The following is a 25,596-nucleotide window of genomic DNA, read 5'->3' as shown; positions in this document are numbered from 1 at the left end:
ATATATATATATATATATATATATATATATATATATATATATATATATATATCTCAATCAGAGTTTCCGCTAGAAAAAAATGGTGCCGGTCAAAGTGACTGGCAGAGGTTTCGTTTTCCGGACATTTTGATGATATGCCGGTCAAAAACTCCTGAAAGCAATTTATGTAACAAAAAAAAAAAAAAGACATAATCAGGCCGTATATTAGGGGTGTAAGAAAATATCGATATATGTGAATATCGCGATATTATGTTTGGCGATACTGTATCGATTCTCAAAAACACTGTATCGATATTTATATATTTATTTATTTACATCCAAGATTCGTGGCTTTGTGTTTGGTTTAAACCACAGACTGTATAACACCCAACCACTAGATGGCAGTGTTATCTCAGAACGTATAACTGACGCGGAGCCAGAGAAGTGCAAGGTAAAAGTGCGTGCATCACTAGTGTTTACATTAGCAAACCCAGCTCTCAAGACGATAGCATTATTCCGCTCCTGCAGTATACAAAGCTGAAGTGTGGACTCATTTTGGCTTCAGCTATAAAGAAGCCACTAAGGAAATCGACAAGAATCATTTTGTTTTCAAAATAGGCCAAGTTAAAATCGAATACTCAGGAAACACATTGAAACAGAGCTCGCTTAACATCCTGACTTCACCCGCGCTGCTGAGAAGCGTTTCGATAGAATGTACTGCAAGTTTTCCTCTCAGTAACAAAATAAACACACACCAAAACTGACAGCGGTGGCAGCTGAATGAAAGATCATAGCGATGTGGATATGATGAGCAGCTCTGCAGTTCAGTACTTGAAATAGCACTTTATACAATAGACTGCATTAACTGTATTAAATATATAACAAACAGTCATTCAGTCATGAAATGGACTGCACTTTCTGTTGTTAAATAGCCACTGCTATACTGTGAACCTTTAAAACATATACACATAAAGAATCCTGCTGTCACTTAACATTTTACTTTACTCAGATTGCACAAAATAGTGATTAGTGATATAAATTATACTGTATTAATTAAATAAAATACTTTGTCTCGTGTTTTAGGCATATGGTTGTGTTCTTCATTCTTTTAATTTATAAAAAAAAGAAAGAAATATCGCAATATATTGCCTCTTTTACAATATCGCAATATATCACAATATATTGTATCGTAACCCCTGTATCGTGATACGTATTGTATCGCCAGATTCTTGGCAATACACAGCCCTACCGTATATGCAACATGTTTATTAGCCTAACTTTCAAATAGACGGGAAAAAAATGAACGTCCGATTGGCGTCAATCAACCAATTTTTTAAACCCATAGGCGTAATTTGCGGGTGGGACATGTCCCTACCACTTTTTTAAAACATCTTGCTTCACAGATGAACCTAACTAATGCAAACAAAACATCTCTGGTTAACTAGAAGAGTATAATTTCATTCGTTTGTTAAATAAGAGGCGATCAGGCGCTCGTTGCCGCTGTTATCAGTGACGCAGATTTCTCTCGCAGCTCATGCAGTCTTCACACAGACGAGCGCTTTAATCTAACGCTTAACGCCGTTGCAGAGACTTTCTATTTGTTCCGGTCAGATCACGAAACAAATTGCACAAAAACTGTTCCTGCTCTTGATGTACAACCACTTTTGCCTTTATTCACGTGAAAAATCTTGGCACAACACTATTGTGTTTAGATGCAATTAATACATTTAATTATAAACTCAGTATGTCTCATTTAGTTGGTAACATTTAAATTGGCCACCGTGTGAAATGACTCCTTGTCAAATGAACTTGAACAAACAAATGACTAGGCCTATAACATTGTCTCGTGTCATTTTGGCTACTTTTTTACGCTTTTTTGCAGTGCTGAATTGTGCAGCTGCCGACTTAAAATCAAAAGTTCCCAGTGTCTCTCCACAACTTGCAATGCGCTTAAGCCGCGTTACCCTGTTCTCCGCAAGGCGACTTCGCTGCTTAGTCTTTATCCGATTCTGCAGCGAGAACACCCTCTCTGCAGGAACACTCGAGACAGGGATTACACAGGCTATCTTGGCGAGCTCGGTCCACTCTGGATACATTTCGCGGAAATCACATATGAGGACTTCGCAGGCTGTGGAGAATTGCAATCCTCCATAGCCACGGAGCGCTGTCATGACAGCGAGGGCATCACGTCGCAGGCTTACGGTATCGATAAGAGGCAGTTTTAATCTGACAATTTGACCGAAAAGATTTCATTTTGTTGGACATTTAATTTTTTCCCCGGCCAATGTCCAGCATGTTTTAATGGCTGGCTAGTCTTGATATTTTTAACAGTGTTTCATGCCTCCATGCAGACCATCTGATATTATGAAACGTACCCAGTTTCACAAAGGAGATCCCGTTTTCTTCACAGAGCTTCTTCGGTGCAGCAGTTTTTTTTGCTTCACCTTTTTGTAAATAAAACTGCAGCAGCTTGAACACAGAGCGATTAAATGTCTCACAGTAAGGAACGTTGCGATCAGCTTATTTTGCGCAATTCTCCAGTGTGTGTGTGGTGCACAAAATGTGCACAAGAGTCTCCAACCACAACGAGTTGCCGGAGTTTTTGAACCGCCGTTGTACATACCAACGTTGACAGCAGCCCTTTCTGTGCACACAGCGACCAACTTTGTTGTCTAGTCATCCAAGCCTTATGGCCTGCGCGGTTCTGTCAGCACCCAATTCAATCAGTCCAATAAAGTCTGAAGTAAACTCTCCGTTGCTGGACACAGACACAATGTAAACAATTTCCTGCTCAGTTTTTCTGATGTCCTCAGATCCATCAAAAAGCATCGCCATCTAGCAAGTGGGCGACTGGACATTTTTTCTCGGCTAGCTTGTTTATTCGCAATGGCTTGCGCGGCATTCGTGTGTTGAGCGGCAAATTTTGCACCACAGTTCAGTGCGCTCATAATTAACTTCAAGCCACTGCACATTTTGAAGCGACTTTGCCGGAAAAAATATATTTTTCCGGCAAGGGGTCCAGTTGGCGTTTCTTTGAAGGTGGTGAAACGCCAAAAAAGCTGCTTAATGTCTGTTGCTTTTTGGACATCTCTGACTGTACAGTTGTGTACGATTAGATGAGAAGGTCAGTTAAGTACGCAAAGGCTGGCATATACATATAGGCCCTCTGGCATCAAGTATGAATTAATGTGTTTTGTGCCCAGCAGTGCTCACTCAATCCTATTTTGAGGGGAATAAAAAAAAAAAAAACTAAATAAATGCATATGAAATCCATATGTTTTTCAATTTTTTCCATCCAAGACAGACTTGGTCTTGAAAAAAATTAAGAAATTGATATCACATATTTTATAATAATAATAATAATAATAATAATTTCATAATCAATCCTTAGACATTTCTAGGGATTTTTAGTCGCTGTCTGCATGTTAACACGAAACCCTGTTTTTTTTTAAAATAAAGATTTCTGTAAAATATAATTATAATTATTCCTATTAATGTTATTATTATTATTACGATTATTATGATAGTTATATTTATTCTTAAACACTCTTTTTTTACCTTTAATAATGAAAATTCTATTGTAATAGTAATATTTCTTATTTTGTTAAAGATTATATATATATATATTATTAGCAATAACAATAATAGTTATTATTAGTTTAATAATTATTAATATACAAGCACATATGTGTGTGACTATATATATATATATATAATATGTATGTGCACTTTTCATTTGTAAAAGAAATTTCAATAAAAAAAAATCGCAAGATAAGAGATATTTTTCCCAAATCGTACAGCCCTACTGACCATATTTTGAAATGCTATAATTCTGTGTGTATATCGGGATTGCATGCTGTCTTGTGCACACACTTTTGATCTGTCAGTCAGCACGAGTAAAATCGCTTTTATAGACAAGGAAAATGTACTCCTCTTCAAAAACGTACAAATAAACATACTTTTAGATGTTGAATTGCTATTTAGAGCATTGGGATCCCTAGACGAGGGCTGAATGAACTGATTTTTGTAAGAGCCTCAGAATTGACATTCTTTTTTTTGCCTAGCTCGAAAATAGGTTTTTGACAAGGTTTGTGTTTAGTCCATCTTTAGAGCCGCTTCATCTGAGTGCATTGCATTGTAACTTGCAGGGTTTTAAAGTTGACTGTAGCCATACTGATGCTCAGATTTTTCTAAAATCTCATTAAAGACTAAGTGCTACACAGGCTATTTAATACAGTCTAGCATATGTTGAGTCATAGCCAATACTAAGACACTTCTCTATTCCTCAAATGTACCACAATGAGCCAAAACATTATGCTAATATGCTTCTCCAGAGCTTAATTCGTGGCCTTGTTGTTAGAAGATGATCAACAATATTTGCTTCACCTGTGACTGACTGGTCATGTTTTAGCTTTCTTCTGGTTTTTTTTTTTTTTTAAGTAAAGAAAACGCTGTATTTATTGAATGTAGTTCTTCATTTACCCTAGCACTGCAAACAAGCAGAGACGTCCAAACTGCATGTGGCACTTGTTAGGGTTATGAGTTGGGGTTATGAGTTATGAGTTGGGTGCGATTACATGCACATCAGTAAGCTGATAACTCACAAATATCAGCTTTAATTGAAATCACCAGTTTTCCCCGTTTACATGCAAACCAGTAAACTGAAAACGCAAGTAAACCATGTTTACATGACTTTATTAATACACCAGGTTATTTCCTTGTAGTGACATCAAAAATAAGAATGTCTGTATCTGACTCAGAGTATTCCAAAATTCCAAATGTTACGTCAGTTGTGATGTTAAATAAAGCGTGCACCGTGTCAGTGGAAGATTTACGGCTCATATTATCCCTCATGCAGATCCAGATGCAGCGTTTTGACTGAACCTCTTCTACTTCTGCTGCATGAGATAAGAGTCTGTGTTTGTGATACATGTGCTTATTTCATGCAAAACGCTATCTCGCGTTAATGTGTTTACACTGCAACCAAAATCAGGGTAAGAGGCAAAAAACGACCTTTTCCGACCAGTTTATGGTTACATCGTTTGTGACCTTACTCCGATAAAAGAAAACGGGTTACTGCATTTACATGACCATGTTCATTGTCGGCTTGTTAGGCATAACCGGCTTAAGAACGAGCATGTAAACACACCCATTGTTTAAAATTGTGCAAAACCCACAAACCAATGTAAAGGGTGAGTTCTAGATAAACATAAAGTAAGATTTTTGCCCGACAGCCTCGCTGTGAAAAGAATCTGAGCTGGAATGCCAGAGTATAGGAAACTGGTTACTGGTGGCAAATATTTTCAGAAATATAATAGGTATATTTTGTATTCACAGCGATCTCATTCCAGATTTTTGCTGTGGGCTAATGTCAGAATATTGATAAATGGATGTCTTTGCATACTTGTGTGACTAGAGCTATCAGCTGTTGTCATAGGAGTACTCTCTGATAAATCTTTCCAAATGCTCTTCACCAAACAATTAGCAAAATTAAGTATACAATAAACAAATGTACGTGGGTATAAATGAACATACAGAACATTCTTTTTTTTTTTTAGGCATTCACACGTGCTCCTCTGAACATAATAAATGCAAAATAAATAACTACATAAATAAGACTGTTTTTATTTATTTATTTCTCTTTCTCGTTTTCTCCTTTAACATTGACATTAATACAAACCTATACTTATCCCCTTCAACTCTATTCTTCTTTTTCTTTACACCACAGACTGTGGGATAGGTGTGTCTGATCTGCTGTTACAGTACCCCACCCCCACCCCACCCTACCAGATTGGGATTATAACAGTCTTCTCAGATTTTAACACTCTTCGGCACCCTTCAGGCAGCTTTTTGGAGATGTACACTAGAGCAGGTTAAAGAGATTTGGAAGGAGGCACCAGCTTTGTGTCTGGAAGGGCTGCACCTGATTCCCTGTCCTCAGGGGAGGTGTGTGTGTGTGTGTGTGTGTGTGTGTGTGTGTGTGTGTGTGTGTGTGTGTGTGTGTGTGTTAAGTGTTGAACAACTTACAATTTTTTTTTAAAGTCGACATTTATGTGATGAAAATCGAGTGGATGTCGACTAGTCGCTGATGACGTCATTAATGAAAAAATAAGCCTGAGCCTCGAGCTGAGACGCGAACTCAGGTCTTCTTGTGCACAGGACAGCTATGGCACACAGTGGTGGAAAGAGTACTGAAAAAGCATACTCAAGTAGAAGTACTGTTACTTTTGTAAAAAAAAAAAAAAAATGACCTGCCCTAAATACTACTCAAAGTAGGAGTAAAAAGTAGCTATTTTAAAAGTACTCAAGAGTAGTGAGTATTATGCTATGAATGTAAGTCCACCTTATACCCTGCAAATTAAAAATGTAGCTTACTCTTTTATGGATGATTATCAGTAAGAACAAAAAACATATCACCAAAAAATATTTCAATATTTCAGCTTTGACCGTGACTCTGGAAGACTTGGAGTTAAGCTTTTCTCTGAGAAAAGAACAAAGAACGGCACTGAAGTCATTCTTAAAAAGGGAAGATGTGTTCAGAGTTTTGCCGACCGGATACGGCGAATGTTTAATCTATCAACAAGCTTTCCAGACCCACATCATATTTTCCACAATTCCAGACATACTTTCCAACATTTCTTTTTGTCACGTGTAATGAAGCTCGCTTATTAGTGAAATTATTAATATCATGGAATGGGTATTATTGACTTTATCCTGGATTGATGGCTCTCAATTTCGCAATATATATCGTTGGGGGAAAAAATATCGCAATGTGGTTTTTTTCCAATATCATGCAGCCCTAATATGAATGCATTAGTGAGTGATTGTGTGTGAATTAATTCTACCCGCCAGCGTCTCTCTACTAATAGTGAAGCTGTGAGTTTTAGTTATCAAGAAATATATGCTAGAACTTTTCAGTTTCTAAGCTATTTTATTGCTAAATTACAGAACAGTGTTGACAATACTCTGCGCTACTGAATGGTTTTGTGTGAGGCGCGCACGCGAGCTCCGCGTGATCGGCTATGTGCATACGTTTAGCGTGATGATTAAACGGTTACTTCAGCGATTATCATATGGCTTTGTATCAGTAGAAACCCTGGAGTATATTCAAATGATTGTGCTTCCCCCCCTCATATCCCCCTGAGACAAGAGATTATTGCATTTTATTTCTGGAAAAATTCCTCCTATGATGCAAATTGACCATATTTGCATCATAAGAGGAATGTTTGGCCAAAGGCTAAAGACTACAGCCAGCAGAGGGAGCTATTTCCGCATGTTTTACAAATATATAATTGCGATTATTCTGGATAAAATTGCGATTGCGATTTAAAATGCGATTATTGTTATTATTATTTTTTTTACAAATGTAAAGTGTGTGTATATAACATTTTGTGTTTTTATATTAATGTGACTAATAATAATTATTATGATTATTACTGCTAAAATATTTTAAAAAATAAGACGTATTACCATTACAATAACATTTTCATAATTACAAATACAAAGAGTATGTCAGAATAAATATAACAATATAATACTAATAATTATTATTTTTGTAATATTTTACAGAAAACTTATTTTACAAAAAAAAAAAAAAAAAAACTAACAAAAAAAAAACTGCTGGCTTACCTATTAATATGCAGACAGCCTATAACTAAAGACATTGGAAAGGTCTAAGCCTAAGGAGTTATTGTAAAAAAATTAAAAAATAAAAGATATACGTGTGTGTGTGTGTGTGTGTGTTGTTTATCTGTGATTTCAATTTCTTAAAGTCTGTCTTTAATATGAAATATGAACCTCTTGTGCATCCACTGTGGGGGAAAAAACTCCTGTACATTGAAGAAAAACATGGATTGTCCAATAAATTTATAATTTTTTAAGTTTATTAAGTTTTAAAATGTATTAAGTATAATTTTTTCTTATTATTGATTATCCAAAGTTTTTCATTCATACTGAAAGCCAGAGGGCGCCCTCGAGCGGAAAACGCCACATTTGCCTCAGAGAAGTAATGACGTTCTGTAAACAGAAGATAGAGACGCTTTGATTAAACATGACGACAATAAACACGACTGCAGCAAAATATGGTGTATTTGAGTTCTTCAAGCGGTCAAGGGTATTTTCATAATAATAAAGTATTATAAATATTATAAAGTATATTCATAAAGTGTATTATAATGCCGTGCTGATTGACATAGAATACTATAAAATAACGCATCGTCTGCCTCTGATGAGAAGCCACATCAGCTCACACACACTCGACTGACGATATGAAGTGAGGTAAAACATGTTATTGAACGTTGTCTTTTGTTGAACAGATTTATGAGCGCTTCACTAGTTTGTGAAGATGTTTGACTCGTGTTGCTTTTTTAAACGCACGTTATAAGCGACTCAAACTCGCAGTCTTTCAGACGGAGCAGCGTTTATCACAGAGCCGCTCTTATCTAACACACTGGGCATTTATTTATTTAATTTAAATCGCAGCCTTTGTGCTTTCATAATCGCACACATGCCAAATCGCGATTGCGGTTCGATTTCGATTAATCGTACAGCCCTAGTGAGCAATGTAAGTCTTTTAACTTCTCAAATTAATTCCTATGAAAGTTAAGCTTGCAAAGGCATGAACTGAAACGTGCCAGACTGAACTTGCGTTGTGAATGCATGCCGCGAGTGTAGTCGCGATTACCTCAGCTCTCATCACGAGAGCTCAGCTCATTTATCTGACTCCTGCAGTTAGTGCTCAGTGCTGTGATACTCACGCGGTGACTCACTCATTATATTGAACAGTTCAGTTTTTAATTGTAGTGTCTTCTCAAACTCAGTCACAGTAATCCAGTAGCGGTGGCTTTGGGAATGGCCTCACAGGGCAGCGAAGCATTCTGGGAATTGTAGTCTTTCATCCTCATGAGACCAAAATACATTTTCTGTCTTTTCTCAGTCTAGAGGCACCAAATTCAAAAATAATTTCACATTTCTACTTCAGGGATGACCCAGTTTAAATACAGATTCATCTTCCCAGCGCTGAAGTACCCTTTTAACTTACATGTACAATAAGCGTGCATTCAGATGGTATTATCAAACATTTCTTGTGAAGAGCTCTCGGAGTATGCATTTATTTGTTATTTTTAAATGTGGAAAACAGAGCCTGCGTGTCAGGAAATTGTTTATCCTGTTATGCCCTCTATAGGCCAGTGACTAGTCGAGGTCAAGCTTAAAGCGTCATGGCAGAGCATTCAAGTCGACTAGTTGGTGCAACCCCTAGTGTGTGTGTGTGTGTGTGTGTGTGTGTGTTTAGGTATATGCATGCACAGAATATTTTCATTAGAGGTACAAACAAATGGCTGTATGGCCAACCATTTCGATCCTGGAACAGGGAAGGGTCTGTGGTTACCTCTCAATGAGAGTCTTTTTTTTAACGGGAGAGGCTTGGCTCTAAATCACCAGTCAAGATCTTACTGTGTGCTTCACAGCAGAAAGATACAGATTCGGATCAATATGATGAGATCGGGATGTTTGTTTTTGATTGAACTTAAATGTCCATTTTATTGAGGATGAATGCTTTGAATAGAGCTACAGAAGGGCAATGGTTGTTTTTTTTTTATTATATATTATATATGCCTATATAACAACTAAAACTGTATTATGTCTGAAAAGGTAAATTAGCAACATTTTTGATAAAGGAAAATATGAAATACTAATAATCATCAAGACTTTGTCAGGCAAGGTTTTATACTTTAGACAAAATATGTTAAAATATGCTCTACAATTTGTTAAATTTGTTCTATAATAATTTGTATGGACATTAAGTTCGACTAGGTGTAAATTATGAACAACCTGAAACAATGTATGGAACCCTCTTTCATTGAAATGTGCACTGATATGAAGCATCTGTCTGGTGTTATGAAACTGCTGCTGAAAGCTGAGCAAATCAAAATGCTGTTTTTAGTAACATGCCTGATAGATATTTGACAGAAGAGGTGTGTGTGTGTGTGTGTGTGTGTGTGTTGTGTCAGTAACTGAGACGCTAGAGGAGTGTGTGGGTGTAATCCAGGATAACTGCTCTATGTCCAGTCTCTATTTTCAGCACTTCCTTATTCTACACGCTAATGGGATTTGAAACAGCCCTCCTTCCTTCTCTCTTTGTAATGGTTGATAAACCCCTCCAAAATATGGGTTTATCTCTCTGTGTGCCTCATGCACATAAACTATTGCTCACACACATTCACTCTGTTTATCAGAAATATGTATGAATATAATATACCTGTTTTGTTTCTTCAAAGACTGAATAATGATGCACAATGTCTATCTGTCCATCTATCTTTTACTCATTTAACCCTTGAGTTTGATTGACTCTATATATTTTCACTATGTATATGTTCATATAAAGACAATCTTGAGTGATACCCAATTATTGTCAGTATTGCAGTGTGCAGTTATTAGCACAGACAGGTTTCCCAAACACTCCTCAGTTAAGTCAGACTTTAGAAAAAAAAAACACTTGCTGTGTCAAAGAGCATCTATAACTTTTCATAATTCTAAAGTTCAGAGCAATGTTTGCTAGTTTTTTGTACATTCTAACGGTTTTGCACCAAGTAAATACATGAAACCAGGTCTATAATGTCACATGATATAAGCAACTGTAAATCTGATCTCTCATAAGGTCATCGAAGAATTCCAATTACCCCATCATGAGCACCTGGGGTTTCTTTGTTTGTGTGTCTCTGAAAGGCCTTTTGTATCCTCTAGAGTCGTCCCCCACCCTTCTTTCTCCTCTTATGACTGATGGAGCTGTCGGTGAAGTGATGCTCAGGGTGGATTAAAGCTGGACCCTGCTGGGAGAGAACGGACACGTAGACACGCGCTTGCTCACACTGATTCAGGCCACCACACCGATCACCATACAGCCATACACAAAGACCTCATAAATCACTGCATCTGAGGCACATTACCATGAAAGGATGCACACGCTGGCTCTATTCCAAAACCTATTGAGCTGCCTTATTGCCTACCGCAAACATAGGCAGCTGTCTTCTAAGGTAGCTGTAACGAAAACTCATAATGGACTGAGACATACAAAAACATCCTACAAATAGCACACAGAAGTAAACAGACTCCAATATTAATTAATTACATGTTGGAATACTTAAAATTCAGTTAAAAAATATTAAGTATAATCAATATTATTCCCACTTTGCCATCTTGGTTTAATTTGTTTTAACTGTGCTTTTCTAACTACATTATGGCATCCCATTTTCTGCAAAGGAGATATGCAGTGCTGCCTTGCAATTGTGAAAGGGTCAATCATTTTGTGCCTTTGCTTCCTTAAAATGCTCACTAGGTTCGGACCATCAACTTCTTTTGAAGTTAAATGACGCTCTGAATTTGTTGAAACAAAGGGATATCATAGTGGGCCAGACAGAAAATATTAAATCTTTTTGTGTGTTTATTTTCTCCATCAAATGTTTTAGAAATGGTTACATCGTTGTATGTAGGTTACATGCTGTCTGTCTCCCAGAGAGTCCAGTGTCGTTGAGAGCAGGTATATGTTTCAGTGCAAAACAGAGCAAGAATGAACAGTGTGTGAGGGATGCACATTTTTCCTGATCTTCTGGCCCTGGAGGTTTGTAATGCCATGAAACATTTATGGAATAAACGTTTTCCTACAGGCAATTCTCTTTTTCCTTCCAGAATCTCTGGATTCTAAGAACTCATCTTTATAGTGGGATTAGCTCGAGGGATTGCTCAGCCTGGATGAGGGCATGAGGGATTTCATTTAATCTGCATTTTTGTTTAGGTTTTGAATTAATCTTTGCTTATCTTCATGTTAACTATTTCTTCCTGCACAGATAATTATTTTGTGCTTTTACCCTTGCTGAAAAAAATAACCTTTTCCATATCGGCCCAAAAAAATTGGTAAATTAAGAACATTTACAGACCATAAAATATACTTATTGATGGCCATGAAACTATATTAATTAAAATAACATTTATTTTTTATCAATGAAGGCTAGAATATAATTCATAGAATATCAAAAATCAAGAATATTTTATTAAAAGATAAAGTTCCTGATAAAAACCAACTAGCATAAAAAGAAGTCGTCAGTTTGTTTCCATTTGGCACTTGTTAATTCTGGCCCTGGTTCTGATGTTACACTGTAAAAAAAAAAAAAAAAATGGCTCCAACTGAAAAATTTCTAGTGACCGATCACCGATCTAAATTTTTCAGTTGGCCAAATTGAAATTCTGTGAATTGATACAATTTAATTCACTGAAATTCAGTTCAGCCATCTGAAAAATTTAGATGTGATTGGTCACTAAAAGAAATTCAATTGGAGACCTGAAGTCTTTTTACAGTGTATTGTAATTTCTTGTGCAAATAAATACTAAGCTCATGCAGATTGCAGGGTGAGCCCAGTGTGTGCTATACCAGGTTAGATTAACTTCATCTGCGTACATTGTCTTACTGAGATATCGTTTTTTCTGCTGGCCATTTTTTTTCAATCTTCTTTCAGCCATATTTAAGCATGTAATTCAGTATACAGTATTTTTTGTTATAAATATATTTGATTGAATGTTTTAATGTTCTGACCCACCTTTTCCAACAAAGGCTTGTATTTTTTTGCTGCCAAATGTGCAGCATCTGTGATGTGTGCGTGACTGATATCCTCCAGCTTTCTTCTGGCACATTTACTGAGATCTCTAATTAAGAGTTTATTTGTCATAGTCTTACTTTGTTGTACTTTGATTTCCAGGGCTGTTGTCGAGTTTGCAGCTGCGACCATGAGCACAATCTCACCGACTGATTTCGACAGCGTCGAGATCCAGCAGCAATACAATGACATCAACAACCGCTGGGACATCGCAGCCGAAACAGAGTGGGATAATGAGAACAGTTCTGCACGTCTGTTCGAACGTTCCCGCATCAAAGCTCTCGCAGGTCAGTTTAAGTTTTTTTGCTAATGTATGTAAGTGCACCAATGTGCTTCCTGTTTGTTTGCATGCTTCTTTATCAGTATAGTAGTTTTCAACAGGTTGCATCATGCGATTGTGTCCAGTAGGGGGTGGCATAAGGCAACATGTAAAAACCCCCACAAAATAACAAACCCCACTTGAACCAGCTTGAACACAAACACATTCTACATGTTCTTACAGTGATCTTGGAGAACTGTTTACATGATAGTATAGTTATAATAATATAACTTTTTGAAGTGTATGCTTGTAGAATGGCTTTACATGGATAAAAAAAAGTCATACATAATGAATGGTAGTGCGTAACGCAGTAGTTGGTGTGTGTTAATAATGTGCAGTAAGATACCGTCTTTTGACAAGCAGTGACTTGATGTTCACATTCTTCCAGTGCTGTTATTCACCCTGTGACGCCCCCTCGTTCTCTCTCATCTCCAGGGGCTTCCTGATGTCATATTTATGACCTGTTGCATCTCTCACTTGTTTTCTTTCTGCTGTCAATGGATGTGTTAAAGCCAGATGTTGTCATGCTCTTTCACACGTTCTGAGGCACATAATGAATCAATTTTGTATGCTTTTAAAAGTCGCGCTCAAAGCTGTCGATTTGAACTTCATTGGATAGTAGTGGGACTGAGAAAATTGTCCCCAGGAGTAAGCTAAATCTGACACATACTCCCTTTGGGGATATCTGGGGAAATCCTCAAAGGTTATGTGTTTCATAAATAAAGTAATTAATGGCTGGAAAAAAGGAGTAACACAAGGTTTAATAGAATTCATAGAAGCACCTGCTGGTCTATGAAATTGAGACGAGTTTAATTCACTCTGTTGTCTTTATGCATCATACCCAGCATGTGAAAAAAAAACCACCATATCAATCACAATAAACACCGGCAAAACATTAATTCCTCAAAGTGCTGACAGGGCAAGGGAAACTAAGAATACTGAGCTAGAATGTCTCTTGAAGGAAAGAGCAGAGGAGGGGTCTCGGAGGCCCAGCACTCAGGCCTCTCACACCCATACACAGTTAACTTTAGCTGTTCTCAGACTTTTTTGTGTCCTCCTCTGTGCCTCTCACACACCATGTATTTTCTTACATTATATAAACAGACATAAACGTCAAGTATTATTAAAACAAACACATTCATTAGAGCTAAATGCAAGCCATAGATAGACAGAAAATTCTTAAGAATAAAACCTTTGCTTTATATATTACCCACTAGTGTCACATAAAAAAGGTCAAATTTATACCACAATTTATGTCAAAAAGACTTACAATATATATGGTACTTTGGCATCGAAAATGATCAATTCCCTCTCTATTTTTCCTCTTACTATCTGCCTTTATCCTCCTCTTCCTCCCATTTTGTGTTGGTTTAGAGTTTGCTGTGATAAAATGTTCTCTTCCAGTTACATGCTGGCTGACTGATGGCCTAGTGCTTCTGGCCATGGTTTGACCTGTGACCTCTGCTCTTTGATGGTCACTGCTGGTGACACTGCTGCTAATCAGCAAAACCTGCCACTGGACTGTTCTTCATTACACCACTTCCTCTTGTAAAATCTGCACACACAAGAAGTGTGTGTGTGTGTGTGTGTGTGCGCGCATGTGTGTGTGAGCAGTTCTGTTTGTGAGGGGTGCAAATTCCCTGAACAAGGTTTTTGATAAATGTATTTGCATTTATTGAAAAAATAGATTCAGTTCTCTGATCCATTAGTTGGCATTACATCATGAGATGAGTTTTCTGTCAATGCCAAACGCCTGCTCATGGGTGTGAGGTGGTGCACACACTTGCACAGGAAAAAAGACAGCGCGAGTTTGTTGAGTCTTTCTCAAGTACTTCCTTCCTGCTTTAACGTCTTATTTTATCTGTGCACGTGTTTAAGACAAGAGAGGGACTTTTTTGACGTGATTAATTGGAGATAAAGGTCTTACAATCCCTTAGAACCCACAAAAATCACTAAAACTTTATATTACACAACATAAAATCCAGACAGGTGTAAAATGAATGCAAACTTTTTCTTCAATGGTTTCTGACTATGATGACTATCTGATCACCTCGTGAGGTTGGTCCCACAAGCCCATCTCTCCTTTGAAACCATCAATCTCTTGACTACTTATCCACCCCTAGTCCACCTTCAGAAATGGTTCAGCCCACACCTCCATACTCTCACCCTCCCTCTGTCTGTCTTTCTCGCTCAGCCTGGGCTTTGCTCCTCCCACACACACCTTATGCAAATGCCAAAGCTCAGAAACCGAGAGAGAGAGAGAGAGAGAGAGAGAGAGAGAGAGAGAGAGAGAGAGAGAGAGTAGGAGGCTTTGTTTACTTAGGAAGCTGAGCGCAGCTAGTTCTGCAGGCTTACTCAAACAAGGTGTGTGTGCGAGAGGAAACTGAGTTTTGCACTGAGAAAAGTGCATTTGAAGCAGAGAAGAAAATGCAGTGAAAGAGGAATATTTTGTTCTTACTATACTTTTTTTCTCACTTCAACTACACGTGGGATCTTTTTTTGGCAGAGAAAGAAAGACAGTGTCAATTAAAGGAAGAGGTTTTTTTTCTTTTCTTTTCAAACGGATGAAGCAGTATGGCGCGGTTTAGCATGCACTGAAACGCTCTGGTGCGTGCACACACCTGGAGAGCTTCTGTTTCTAAACTTTTTTTTGGGACTTTTGAGGGGAGTTTAACATTTGGCCATTTTTTGTCTTGGTCTACTTTTTTCTCTTCATTTTTCAAACCTTTAATTTCATGTGCCATGCTTATGACTTCTGGCTTTACTCTTGTGGAGTGATCGATTGTTTTGGATGAAAGTTGAGAGTGAGGGTCAGTGGAACGGTTCACAGTGAAAGCGAGTGAGCGTTACAGTGAAAAAGTAGAGACATGGATTTTGATCACCGCGAACCTGAGTCGTGTCTCTCGCCAGCTGCCTTTGTAAACCAGGTGCAATATTCCAACATCCTGGAAGGCCGTTTCAAACAGCTGCAAGGTAAGACGGTTTGTTCTTGGCTCATACCTCATATTCTCTTTTTTTTCTTCTCAGATTTTCTGTTTTTTTTTTTTTACTCTTTCTGTGAAAGAGTAGATTAGCCTTCCAGCTAACCTTAAAACCATGCAAGTAAACTTATCTCGTCTTTTGAGCCACTTAAACATTATGAATCCCCTGAAACGGTCAACAATTTTGAATGTCACAATCAAAAAGTTCATGTGACCACATCCAGAACTGGAAGACAAATTTTCCTTGACATACTGAACCCCATCATCATGGGCGTCACTTATTTTTAAAAGTTAGGTGGTGCACATATGTGGTGGTTGTGAAATCAGTGGTGAAGGGTTAACTCATGAATATTAATCAGCTTATGCACAAATAGTTTAACATTATTCTAAACTGTTTTGATCACTCATCTTTTGGATGTATTGCACTGTAAACATTATAAGAAAAGTAGGGAAATTACTAAAATGGCACATTTGAATTGATATTTTTTAAAGTTTAAAGGTGGTTATGTATAGTTCAAGTTCTCAAACAAACATACAGCATTTAATGTAATAACAATTTTGAAAATGCAAACATTTTCGTGATGATAAAATTGTCCTTGTAAAAGGTTGCAGTACATATCCACCATTAATCTGTCCTCTGTGGTTTTAGTAAAAAACAACTTATCTCTCTCTCTGCACCAAAGATGGTGCAGATGAGAAAATAGGCCTACAATGATTTATTTTTATGCCTGTGCGTGAGAGAGAGAGACACAGAGACCTGTGCTGGTCTCCTAGAGAGTGGCCTTATTTCAGGTACCGCAGGGCTTTTGCCCCAGATCCAAATTACACCGTGTTAAAATGGGAGCGAGAGGAGAGGACAAGAGGAAAGTGCAGAACGGAAAGGTGTAGGAGAGGGAGGATAAGAGGGGAGAGGAGAGGATAACAGTTGGAAAGGAGTGGAGAGGAACAGACGGGAAGGGAAGAGGATAAGAAGGGGAGTGCAGAGGGATAATAGGGCTGAAAAGGAGAGGATAGAAACTCCTAGTGCATGTATTAATATAGTTCCTTTGGGAGAATGTTCTTAGTGTTTGTGGGGTTTGGTGTTTTGTGTGTGTGTGGGTGTGGGTTCATCATTCATTCGATTGTTTACTTTTTTCTGTCTTTAAAACCACAGTTTTTAGACAGGCGCCACATAGCATGTGTGAACTCTTCTAATCCCCCCACACGACGCGAGATCTGATCTGCTGTGTGTTTGTGTGCGCTTGAGGTCATGGGGAGTGTTTCTCAGTTAACAGAGAGATAATGACTCGAGCATTGTACTTTTCAGGCCTATTATCTTTTGTATAGAAGAATGACATCTGCAAAACAGGCCTTGAAAATGAACACACACCTCAAGAGTCTCTGGAAGCAAATATCTAAAGTTAACCCTGAATTCTAGAAGCAAAATTTCTAGTAGTCTAGTCATGTTTTTCAATTACTATTTAAAATGATTACGCCGAGTGGTTTGTTTGATGTGACTTTTTAGGTTGTTTGTGAATTAGTGCATAAGATAAAATATTTTATATTCATAAAATGTATCATGTGATTTGTAGTTCTTTTGGCATATTTTTATGCTTTTATTTTAAATCATTTATCATGATGCCCCTATGGGTGTTTGCTGAAGCCCCTTATTGGGCCCCGGCCCTCTGGTTAGAAACTGGTTTAGACCATGCAGGCTGATAGATGTCAAACATCAATGTTGTGCATAATGCATAATACTGTTTTCATTTAGTCCTTTAAAGACACTTAAGAGGACATGGAGATTTTAAAGTAAGAGAGAGAGAGAGCTGCTGGTATGTACAGTACATGCTAGTGATTACTGTGGTTGCGTTATTGCACCTGTCTGAAATCTGGTGCATACATTTAGCGGCATTTTGACACACATTCACAGAGACACAGACATGTACAGTGTCTCATGTATCTTTTCTGCTCAAGCCGCCTGTGATCCGCCTCTCTTCTCACGTACTTGATCTCACACACACTGGTAAATCCGGTCAGGTTGCTCATAGGCATTTTTTAAAAGCATTTTACAGAAGTGCATGTGCATCGTATCGATGCGCGTGCTCAGACATGGTCTTCATGCGTTTATTGTGTTTGATGTAAAAGCAGTTCCTCTGTTGTGGTTCTAATTATCTTTATTTGAATAAATCTCTGCAACTAGGTAATAGTGTATGCATGCCTGCAGGTGTTTGTGTAATGCAATGAATAGGATGCCAGTAATTTCTTACAAGGTTCTGTCACTGTTTCAAAAGAACTTAATGTGTCACTGTCATTGCAAAACAGTTTGGCTAAATCAGCAATCCAGTTCTCAATTACACACATTCTTCTTTTTATTCCCCCTCTTTTTGTTACGTGGAATGATATAGAGTGTTTGCATGCACAATATATTGCTGATAAATCAGCTTATGAAAATCAGACAATACAAGAAATCCCTATTTACATAAGGTTTGGAAACTCAGTTTTCTCCAGTTTTGAAGTCAAAATGCAAACAAGCATGTACACACTGAATAAGCTGACAGAATGTATCAGGTTAAGTCATTTTCTTACGGGCTATATCTGCATATACTGTACATAAATATGCATATAAATAAATATTTTAATGATGTATATGCAAAACCTGATGTTTAATTATACACACACACACACACACACACACACACACACACACACACACACACACACACATATAATATAAAACCTGCCGTTACAAATTTGCTTTGCACGTTTTATTTTGATTTAAGCATAATCGTGTGAAATTAAGAGTGTTTCAATAAACAAGTGAGTGGGAAAGTCTAGGTTAGGTTCACACTTCAGAATCCCCGTCCCCCACGCCCCCAAATAATGACAGTGAATGTTTTCCAAAGTCTACATAATTAGCTGTGTGTGTGCATCCCAACAGAGCTCTAAGCAACACAAACAGGTGGAAATGTTGATTCAGAGCTTTAGGAGTATGAGCAGGAGAATATCAGTATGGATAAAAATGTCATTTTTAAATCTCAGTGGAATTCTGCTGATAAGCTGTGTGTGTTTGGGAGTGTGCTTGGGTTTAAAGGGTTTTTTACCCCAGTGTCAGTCACCCTGAAGAGGTAAACGTTCTCCTCCCCACCTCTCCCTCTCAGTCATTACACAGAAATGCACAGAAATTCTTCAGACATAGACAAACACAGATTTACTAAAATTCTAGGCAGAGAATTTAAGGCTACCTTGTTCAAACACACAATTTAGTAGACCTACTATACATGATCACGTCACACTAACACACTGAGGCCTGCTTTCACCTGGTATTAAAGTTGCAACTGATTTTATTTCAATGCTGTGACGTATTTCCAAGTGAAATGGAATATTGAACAGAGGGCAGGGTTTTACTTCAGCGCTCCTCTTCTCCATCTCACGCTCATAGCAGACGAACGGTTGGAGGGGAGTGGTTAAGGATATTCAAACCCAAGCTGTCAAACTGACGTCATCAGAAAAGGAACACCATTCCAGACCGAAGTAACTTTTCAGATTTTGACTAAAGATTACCACGGCAAACAATTGATTAACTTTTTAATGGCCTAATAGTTCACCCTAAGACCAGAAATGTTTTCTAACAAAATAAATAAGTTTGTTTTTGATTTCATGAGGACCTTTTTAATATGTGTTTTAGTCAACAAAATCACAAGTGGATGAAGTAAGTGTGTTCCGCACTATTGGCTCTAGTCTTTTGGGCTGATTCAGCTGGTGGAATCTGAGTCAGGCCGTCGGTGAGGGAGTGAACTCTGATTGGTTGTTCAGCTTAGTGAATGAGTATGAGAGGAAAACAGTGAGCAAAGTAAAGTCAAAATGGTACAGATAAAAGGTTGTTCTAATTTAACATCATCTTACCTGATCCCAGTCCCTGGGCAGATATATTACACTTTAAAAAATGCTGGGTTAAAAACAACCCAAGTTGGGTTGAAAATGCACCGACCCAACAATTGGGTTGTTTTAACCCAATGGTTGAGTTGTTCTTACCCAGCAATTGGGTTGTCTTAAGCAACATTTAACCCAACCACTGGGTTAAAACAACTCAACCACTGGGTTAAAACAACTCAACCATTGGGTTAAAACAACTCAATTGTTGGGTCGGTGCATTTTCAACCCAACTTGGGTTGTTTTTAACCCAGCATTTTTTAGAGTGTAATTAGCATTAGCAGATTGGAATAAAGAAGGTGGTCAGCAGGATTGATATTCAAAATTGTTTACTGTTACAGTTTCCTTTTTTGAATGAAATATATCTGTAGAAATAGACTGTCTCATTTACACGCAGGCGCACAATGTGCGTGCTAGCTAAGAGTCGGCTGTAGTTCTTTTGGTGTTCAAGATCAATTTTTTTCCGTGACGCGAGGCGACAGAACAGTCGGCTTTCATCCGTGCTAGTTCTTTGCTGTCAGTTTGGTTGTTTTTGAAATGTTTTGAATCTACTTTCAACCACTTCCGTACAGGGGCGGAGCCAGACGATATAAACATTCGGGGCTTAGCCCAAACCTAGGGGGGTCCGGGGGCATACTCCCCCGGGGAGATTTTTTTCCCATTTACATCAGTTAAATGCACTATTTTCCAGGCTGTTTGAGATAATAGAATGCCTAAAAATCTATATACTATCTGGAAAAATTATACTTTAAAAAAATTCAGCCAGTAGAGCCTACAACCTGTTTGGTATTTAACTGTTCTCCAGCTGTAGTGAATCCAAAACACCAAAAATGTTAAGGATGACTCATTTTAACACCTGGCAAATAAAAAAGGCAACCATTATCTGACTATGTTTAAGTTAGCCTGCATAGGTGAAATTAGGATTTGGTGTAAACATCATTATTAATCTTTAGAGTTCCGTTTGGTTTACTTTGTGCTTAGCTGACAAATTTGCTACATCAGAATCCATGACCAATCAGATGTTGTTTTCGGCTGCAAACTTTCGCGGTTGGTTAGTTCTTCAAAGGAAATGCCCATATTTGGATTAGACAGCGCTGTGTGTGTGACTGAGAGCTTTATAATGATACCAGGCATGACATGTTTCTGTGAATGGAGACGGCACGGGAGCTCGCGTTAGAATAACTTTGGATGATTTCAGGTAGAAATCTAAAGGCGCACAGTGACAAAATATAATGAAATAACCACCTTTAATGTGTAATGTTGCCTTTTTTTTTATTTTGACATGAAAGCTTACATGTTAAGGGAGTAAACTGGCCCAAAATCTCAAAGTTGACTATGTTTCACCTGTCGTGTCTCGCCTTAATATGTAAAACGTTAACTCTAGCTAGCCAGAAATACAGTCATGTAACCCAAGTGTTACAACAGCGGATTCACAAACCTTCAACACTTTCGTCTGACGCAGAATCTCTCTCTGGCCGGTGATGTTTAGTGTTCCTTTTAAAAAAAATGTGCAGGCCTAGTGTCCATGTTAACTATAGTTAACTACGACGCCGGTGAAATACAAAAGCCCGCGCCATAGACAGTAGGCCCGCGCCAATCCCTGATGACAACGACGAAGAAGAAGAAGATGTATATTCTTCTTCGTTAGTTTTTATTGGCTGTTGGCATTGGCAAACAAGATGAGTGATGTGCGACCATAGACGCATTGCCGACTGCCATACACACGGTAAAGGAGCTTTTGTTTCTTTTTTGCCGCTCCAGTTTGTAAGACTGAGAGGAAATGAAACAAAATTTAAAAAAAAAAATTTTTTTTACGAAAAGATTCGGGGCTTTTGACAAAACATTCGGGGCTTAAGCCCAATTAGCCACCCCCCTGCTCCGCCCCTGCTTCCGTAGGACTGGATTGCTTTCGTAGTGTAAACGCTCATGCGGTCGAATGTGTTTGAACAGCCGTAAAAGACTGCCTACTCTCTTAATGTATAAACATTATTGGAAGCTCTCTAGCCAAACAGATTTTAATCTTTGTCGACTGAAGACCCAAGTTTGGTCTGAAGACAAAAAACATACCAAGCACAATGTTCTATCACCATTTCGGACTTCTAACATGCATCCATGCATTTACCCGCCCATAGTCCCTCCCCTTGAAGAAATCGGGACAGAAGTTGTTGAAAGTGGACAAAGATGCCAGGCAAGTAGCTAATAGCCCAGTTCAGAAGGTGATTGGATATTTGTGTATGTGAAAGGGTAGAAAGTCAAAATTGGCATTATGACAGAAACACCAACACATACATACTTCCACGTTCACTTTATCAGATTGAGATATTATAAACTTTAAATGAGATTTTTTTTTGAATATCATCGGTTGTGATCTTACAAATAAAGTAACCATTACATTCAGTTTCTCTCCACCCAGATGTAGGTAAAGGAACTTTTAAATTGCCAGTATTTACAATCATCATTTCTAATAGACTGAAATATAGCCTACATAAGCAACCATTACATTTTTTTCTGTTTAACTTTTATTAGACTCCAGATCGAAAAAAATAATACTTAATAGGCCTATTATTTGTAAAATGAAAACAAAAAAAATCACTGCTTACTCATAATTTTTACAGAATGCTGATATAGCTTAAAAACAATTAACTTACAGTGTTAACTTATAAAATATAAAAGAAACAATCAAAAATTTGTATTTTACAAAATTAGAAAAACAAGGATGAACAACAGGGAATGCATCTCCACAGCATAGCAGTCACCGGTGACAGTCGCAAATATTAAACATGTTTAGAAAAATATTAGTGAGGACGACTGGCGAGCTGGTTCTTAAATTCTAAGGCTAGAATCTTCAGAGACTGTGCACAATCACATAGTATGTTTCCTGCTTAAGTGTTGATCAGTGTTCTTTTATGCTTCATTGACTTTCTCTGTATAGGCGAAAAAGCATCCATTGAAATATCATCTGTTGTGTTCTGCACTCTAAATTTATTTTGTAGGTTTAACTTAAAAAATAAGTAACCTGTTTGCCTTAATTTTGAGTTCATTGAAATAAAATTTGAGTTGATACAATGAAGGAAATTGGTTGAATAAATAGAAACTCAAAATATTATTGTATCTGAACCACATAAAAATGTGATAAATCATGAAATTAGCACAATTTAGCTGCGTCATCACAAATAAAACACACAATTACCCAGTATGCTTACAAAATCTTTTAAAGGGGTACTTCAGCGCTGGGAAGATGAATCTGTATTTAAACTGGGTCATCCCTGAAGTAGAAATGTGACATTATTTTTTAATTTGATGCCTTCTAGACTGAGAAAAGACAGAAAATGTATTTTGGTCTCATGGGGATGAAAGACTACAATTCCCAGAATGCTTCGCTGCCCTGTGAGGCCATTCCCAAAGCCACCTGTACTGGATTACTGTGACTGAGTTTGAGAAGACACTACAATTAAAAACTGAACTGTTCAATATAATGAGTGAGTCACCGCGCGAGTATCACAGCACTGAGCACTAACTGCAAGAGTCAGATAAATGAGCTGAATGAGCTCTCGTGATTTGAGCTGAGGTAATCGCGACTACACTCGCGGCATACATTCACTACGCGAGTTCAATCTGGTGCGTTTCAGTTCATGCCTTTGCAAGCTTAACTTTCATAGAAAGTAATTTGAGAAGTTAAAAGACTTAGATTGCTCACCATAGCTCTGTTTAAATGAGTGCTGTAGCTGTGAGCTGAACTCTGAGTGTGATCTCCCATCCCCCATACTCGGGTGTAAAACATGCAGAAATGGCTCCCTCTGCTGGCTGTAGTCTTTAGCCTTTGGCCAAACATTCCTCCTATGATGCAAATATCGTCAATTTGCATCATAGGAGGAATTTTTCCAGAAATAAAATGCATAAATCTCTTGTCTCAGGGGCATATGAGGGGGAGAAGCTCAATCATTTGAATATACTCCAGGGTTTCTACTGATACAAAGCCATATGCTGATCGCTGAAGTAACCCTTTAATAATATTTTAATAAAGGTTGTCGATTCTAAAAAAAATGTTCACTGTACTAACACAACATTTTAATTTCAATTTCAATTAACTTAAAATTACAATAAATTTTAAGGCAAGCAGGTAATTTTTATTTTTTAAATAATCTTATTTTTTAGATAATTTTTTACAGTGTGTGGAAGTAAGTCAGTCACACCAGTTTGGAACATGAGGGTGAGTAAATGGTGACAGAAAATACATTTTGAAGGAAAGTTTCTGCAGACTCTCACACTGTCCGTGTTATCACTCTGTTGATGTTACTGTCATCTTATTTTACTCTTTGTACTTGTTTACTTTTCTGCTCTTGGGAAAGTCACACTGTTCCGGGGAAAAATCCTCCCTTCTCCCAGCCTTCTTCAAACCAGATGTCCTTACTCTGGCTGTGTGTGCATATAAATGGCAGTGTATGTTGAGCAATTATACATGAATATATGGACATGAATAGGTTTTGTTTACATACTAAATTTAAATGCTCTCCTCAGCCAATAGCAATACACAGTACTTGATAAGGCAATAACGGCTTTTTTTATTGTGTAAAGAAACTTTAGCAACAACTTAAGTTAAGAAAACTTTCACAAAGCCCAATAAAAACAGATATTTACTTGGGTTTAGAGGCGGCATTTTCATTTGCAGGAAGTGTGTAATGTGTAATGTCGTTTGGCAAGATACATGATCTTAAATATGTGAAAAATGTCAATTGCATTAATGTTCAAAGCAGAATGATCCTAACAAAAAGAAGCAAAAATACATTTTTGTCAGGAAAAATGGTAGATTTAACCAGAAAGTGTACATTTAAGTCAGCATTTTTTAAAATGTATTATTATAATAAAATATTATGTTTGGTCCCCTACTGCTCTTCTGAAGCACATGATAAGCTGTGTTGAGCAGATATTTTTAAACAATGTATGTCAAATGTTGTAATAGTTGAACTGTATAGTAAAGCACACTCTGACATAAGAAAGTTTGGCACAGACCAGTACATCTGCACTTCAGTGAAGTGTTTTGTGCCCACAGCACACTAGTGGCTCTTCAGCAGTTATGCTAAGGAGATTTTTTGGTCTAGTTCATGCATGTTTAGTTTGGCGCAGCAGATGCAACAATACATTTCATACCACTCAACCCTGATACTCTAAAACACAGAGAATAAACAATCGAGTATGACGAAGTGTGTGCCACTGCGCGGTCATGTATCTTGACTTCCTCTTTCTGAAGTTTGTGTTAAACTGTCATTTTTACACGAACACAAAATTCAGACTCTGTTATGGCGAAATCAATTATTTTGTGTTGTTTTTTTAGAAGGGGAAAAAACGTTTGGTTCCAAGTGTCATAGCAGCATTGGTTGCAGTCATTAAGCTTACCAAATCTCTAGGATTTTCTTTATTCTGTGGAACATAAAAATATATTTTGGAAACTGTTGATAACCAATTGTTAGTTTCCATTGACTTCCACTGTATGGGAGAACACATGAGACATTGTCATGGAAATAAAATTGCTAGAGTGCTCCATGATGACTGTTTGGCATGAAGGATGAGCACTGATGCAGTAAAATTTGGGGGGAAATATAATTTTGAGTGTCTTAACCGGACACCGACTCAGAAGAAGCTGTCTGTTCTGTTCTCAGTTCTCCAGTGTCACTTACGTTTTCCAGACATCTCAAATAACTCAACGCTAAGTGGTTCAAATTTGTACCTGCCCTACCAAAATTTTCATTGCCCCCACCACCCA

General features: G+C 37.6%; 1 protein-coding gene across 5 annotated transcripts in view; it reads left to right on the top strand.

Annotated features, from left to right (window-relative positions):
• The window catches only part of sptbn2 (spectrin, beta, non-erythrocytic 2), a 99,207-nt gene that overhangs the window by 29,799 nt on the left and 43,812 nt on the right, over positions 1–25,596 (top strand). For 3 of the 5 annotated variants that reach the window (XM_067438504.1, XM_067438503.1, XM_067438506.1), the window contains exon 2: positions 12,729–12,913. In XM_067438504.1, coding sequence (XP_067294605.1) covers positions 12,757–12,913 — 157 coding nt within the window. In that variant the 5' untranslated portion in view covers positions 12,729–12,756. Of the gene's footprint in view, positions 1–12,728; positions 12,914–15,277; positions 15,919–25,596 lie in introns of those variants that run through there. The other 2 variants (XM_067438507.1, XM_067438505.1) reach the window with 1 other exon arrangement.

This window comes from Pseudorasbora parva, chromosome 3, assembly GCF_024679245.1.
Source record: "Pseudorasbora parva isolate DD20220531a chromosome 3, ASM2467924v1, whole genome shotgun sequence".
Classification (NCBI taxonomy): domain Eukaryota; kingdom Metazoa; phylum Chordata; class Actinopteri; order Cypriniformes; family Gobionidae; genus Pseudorasbora; species Pseudorasbora parva.
Note: the sequence above shows the minus strand (reverse complement) of the source record. Positions and strands in the feature narration are given on the sequence as shown.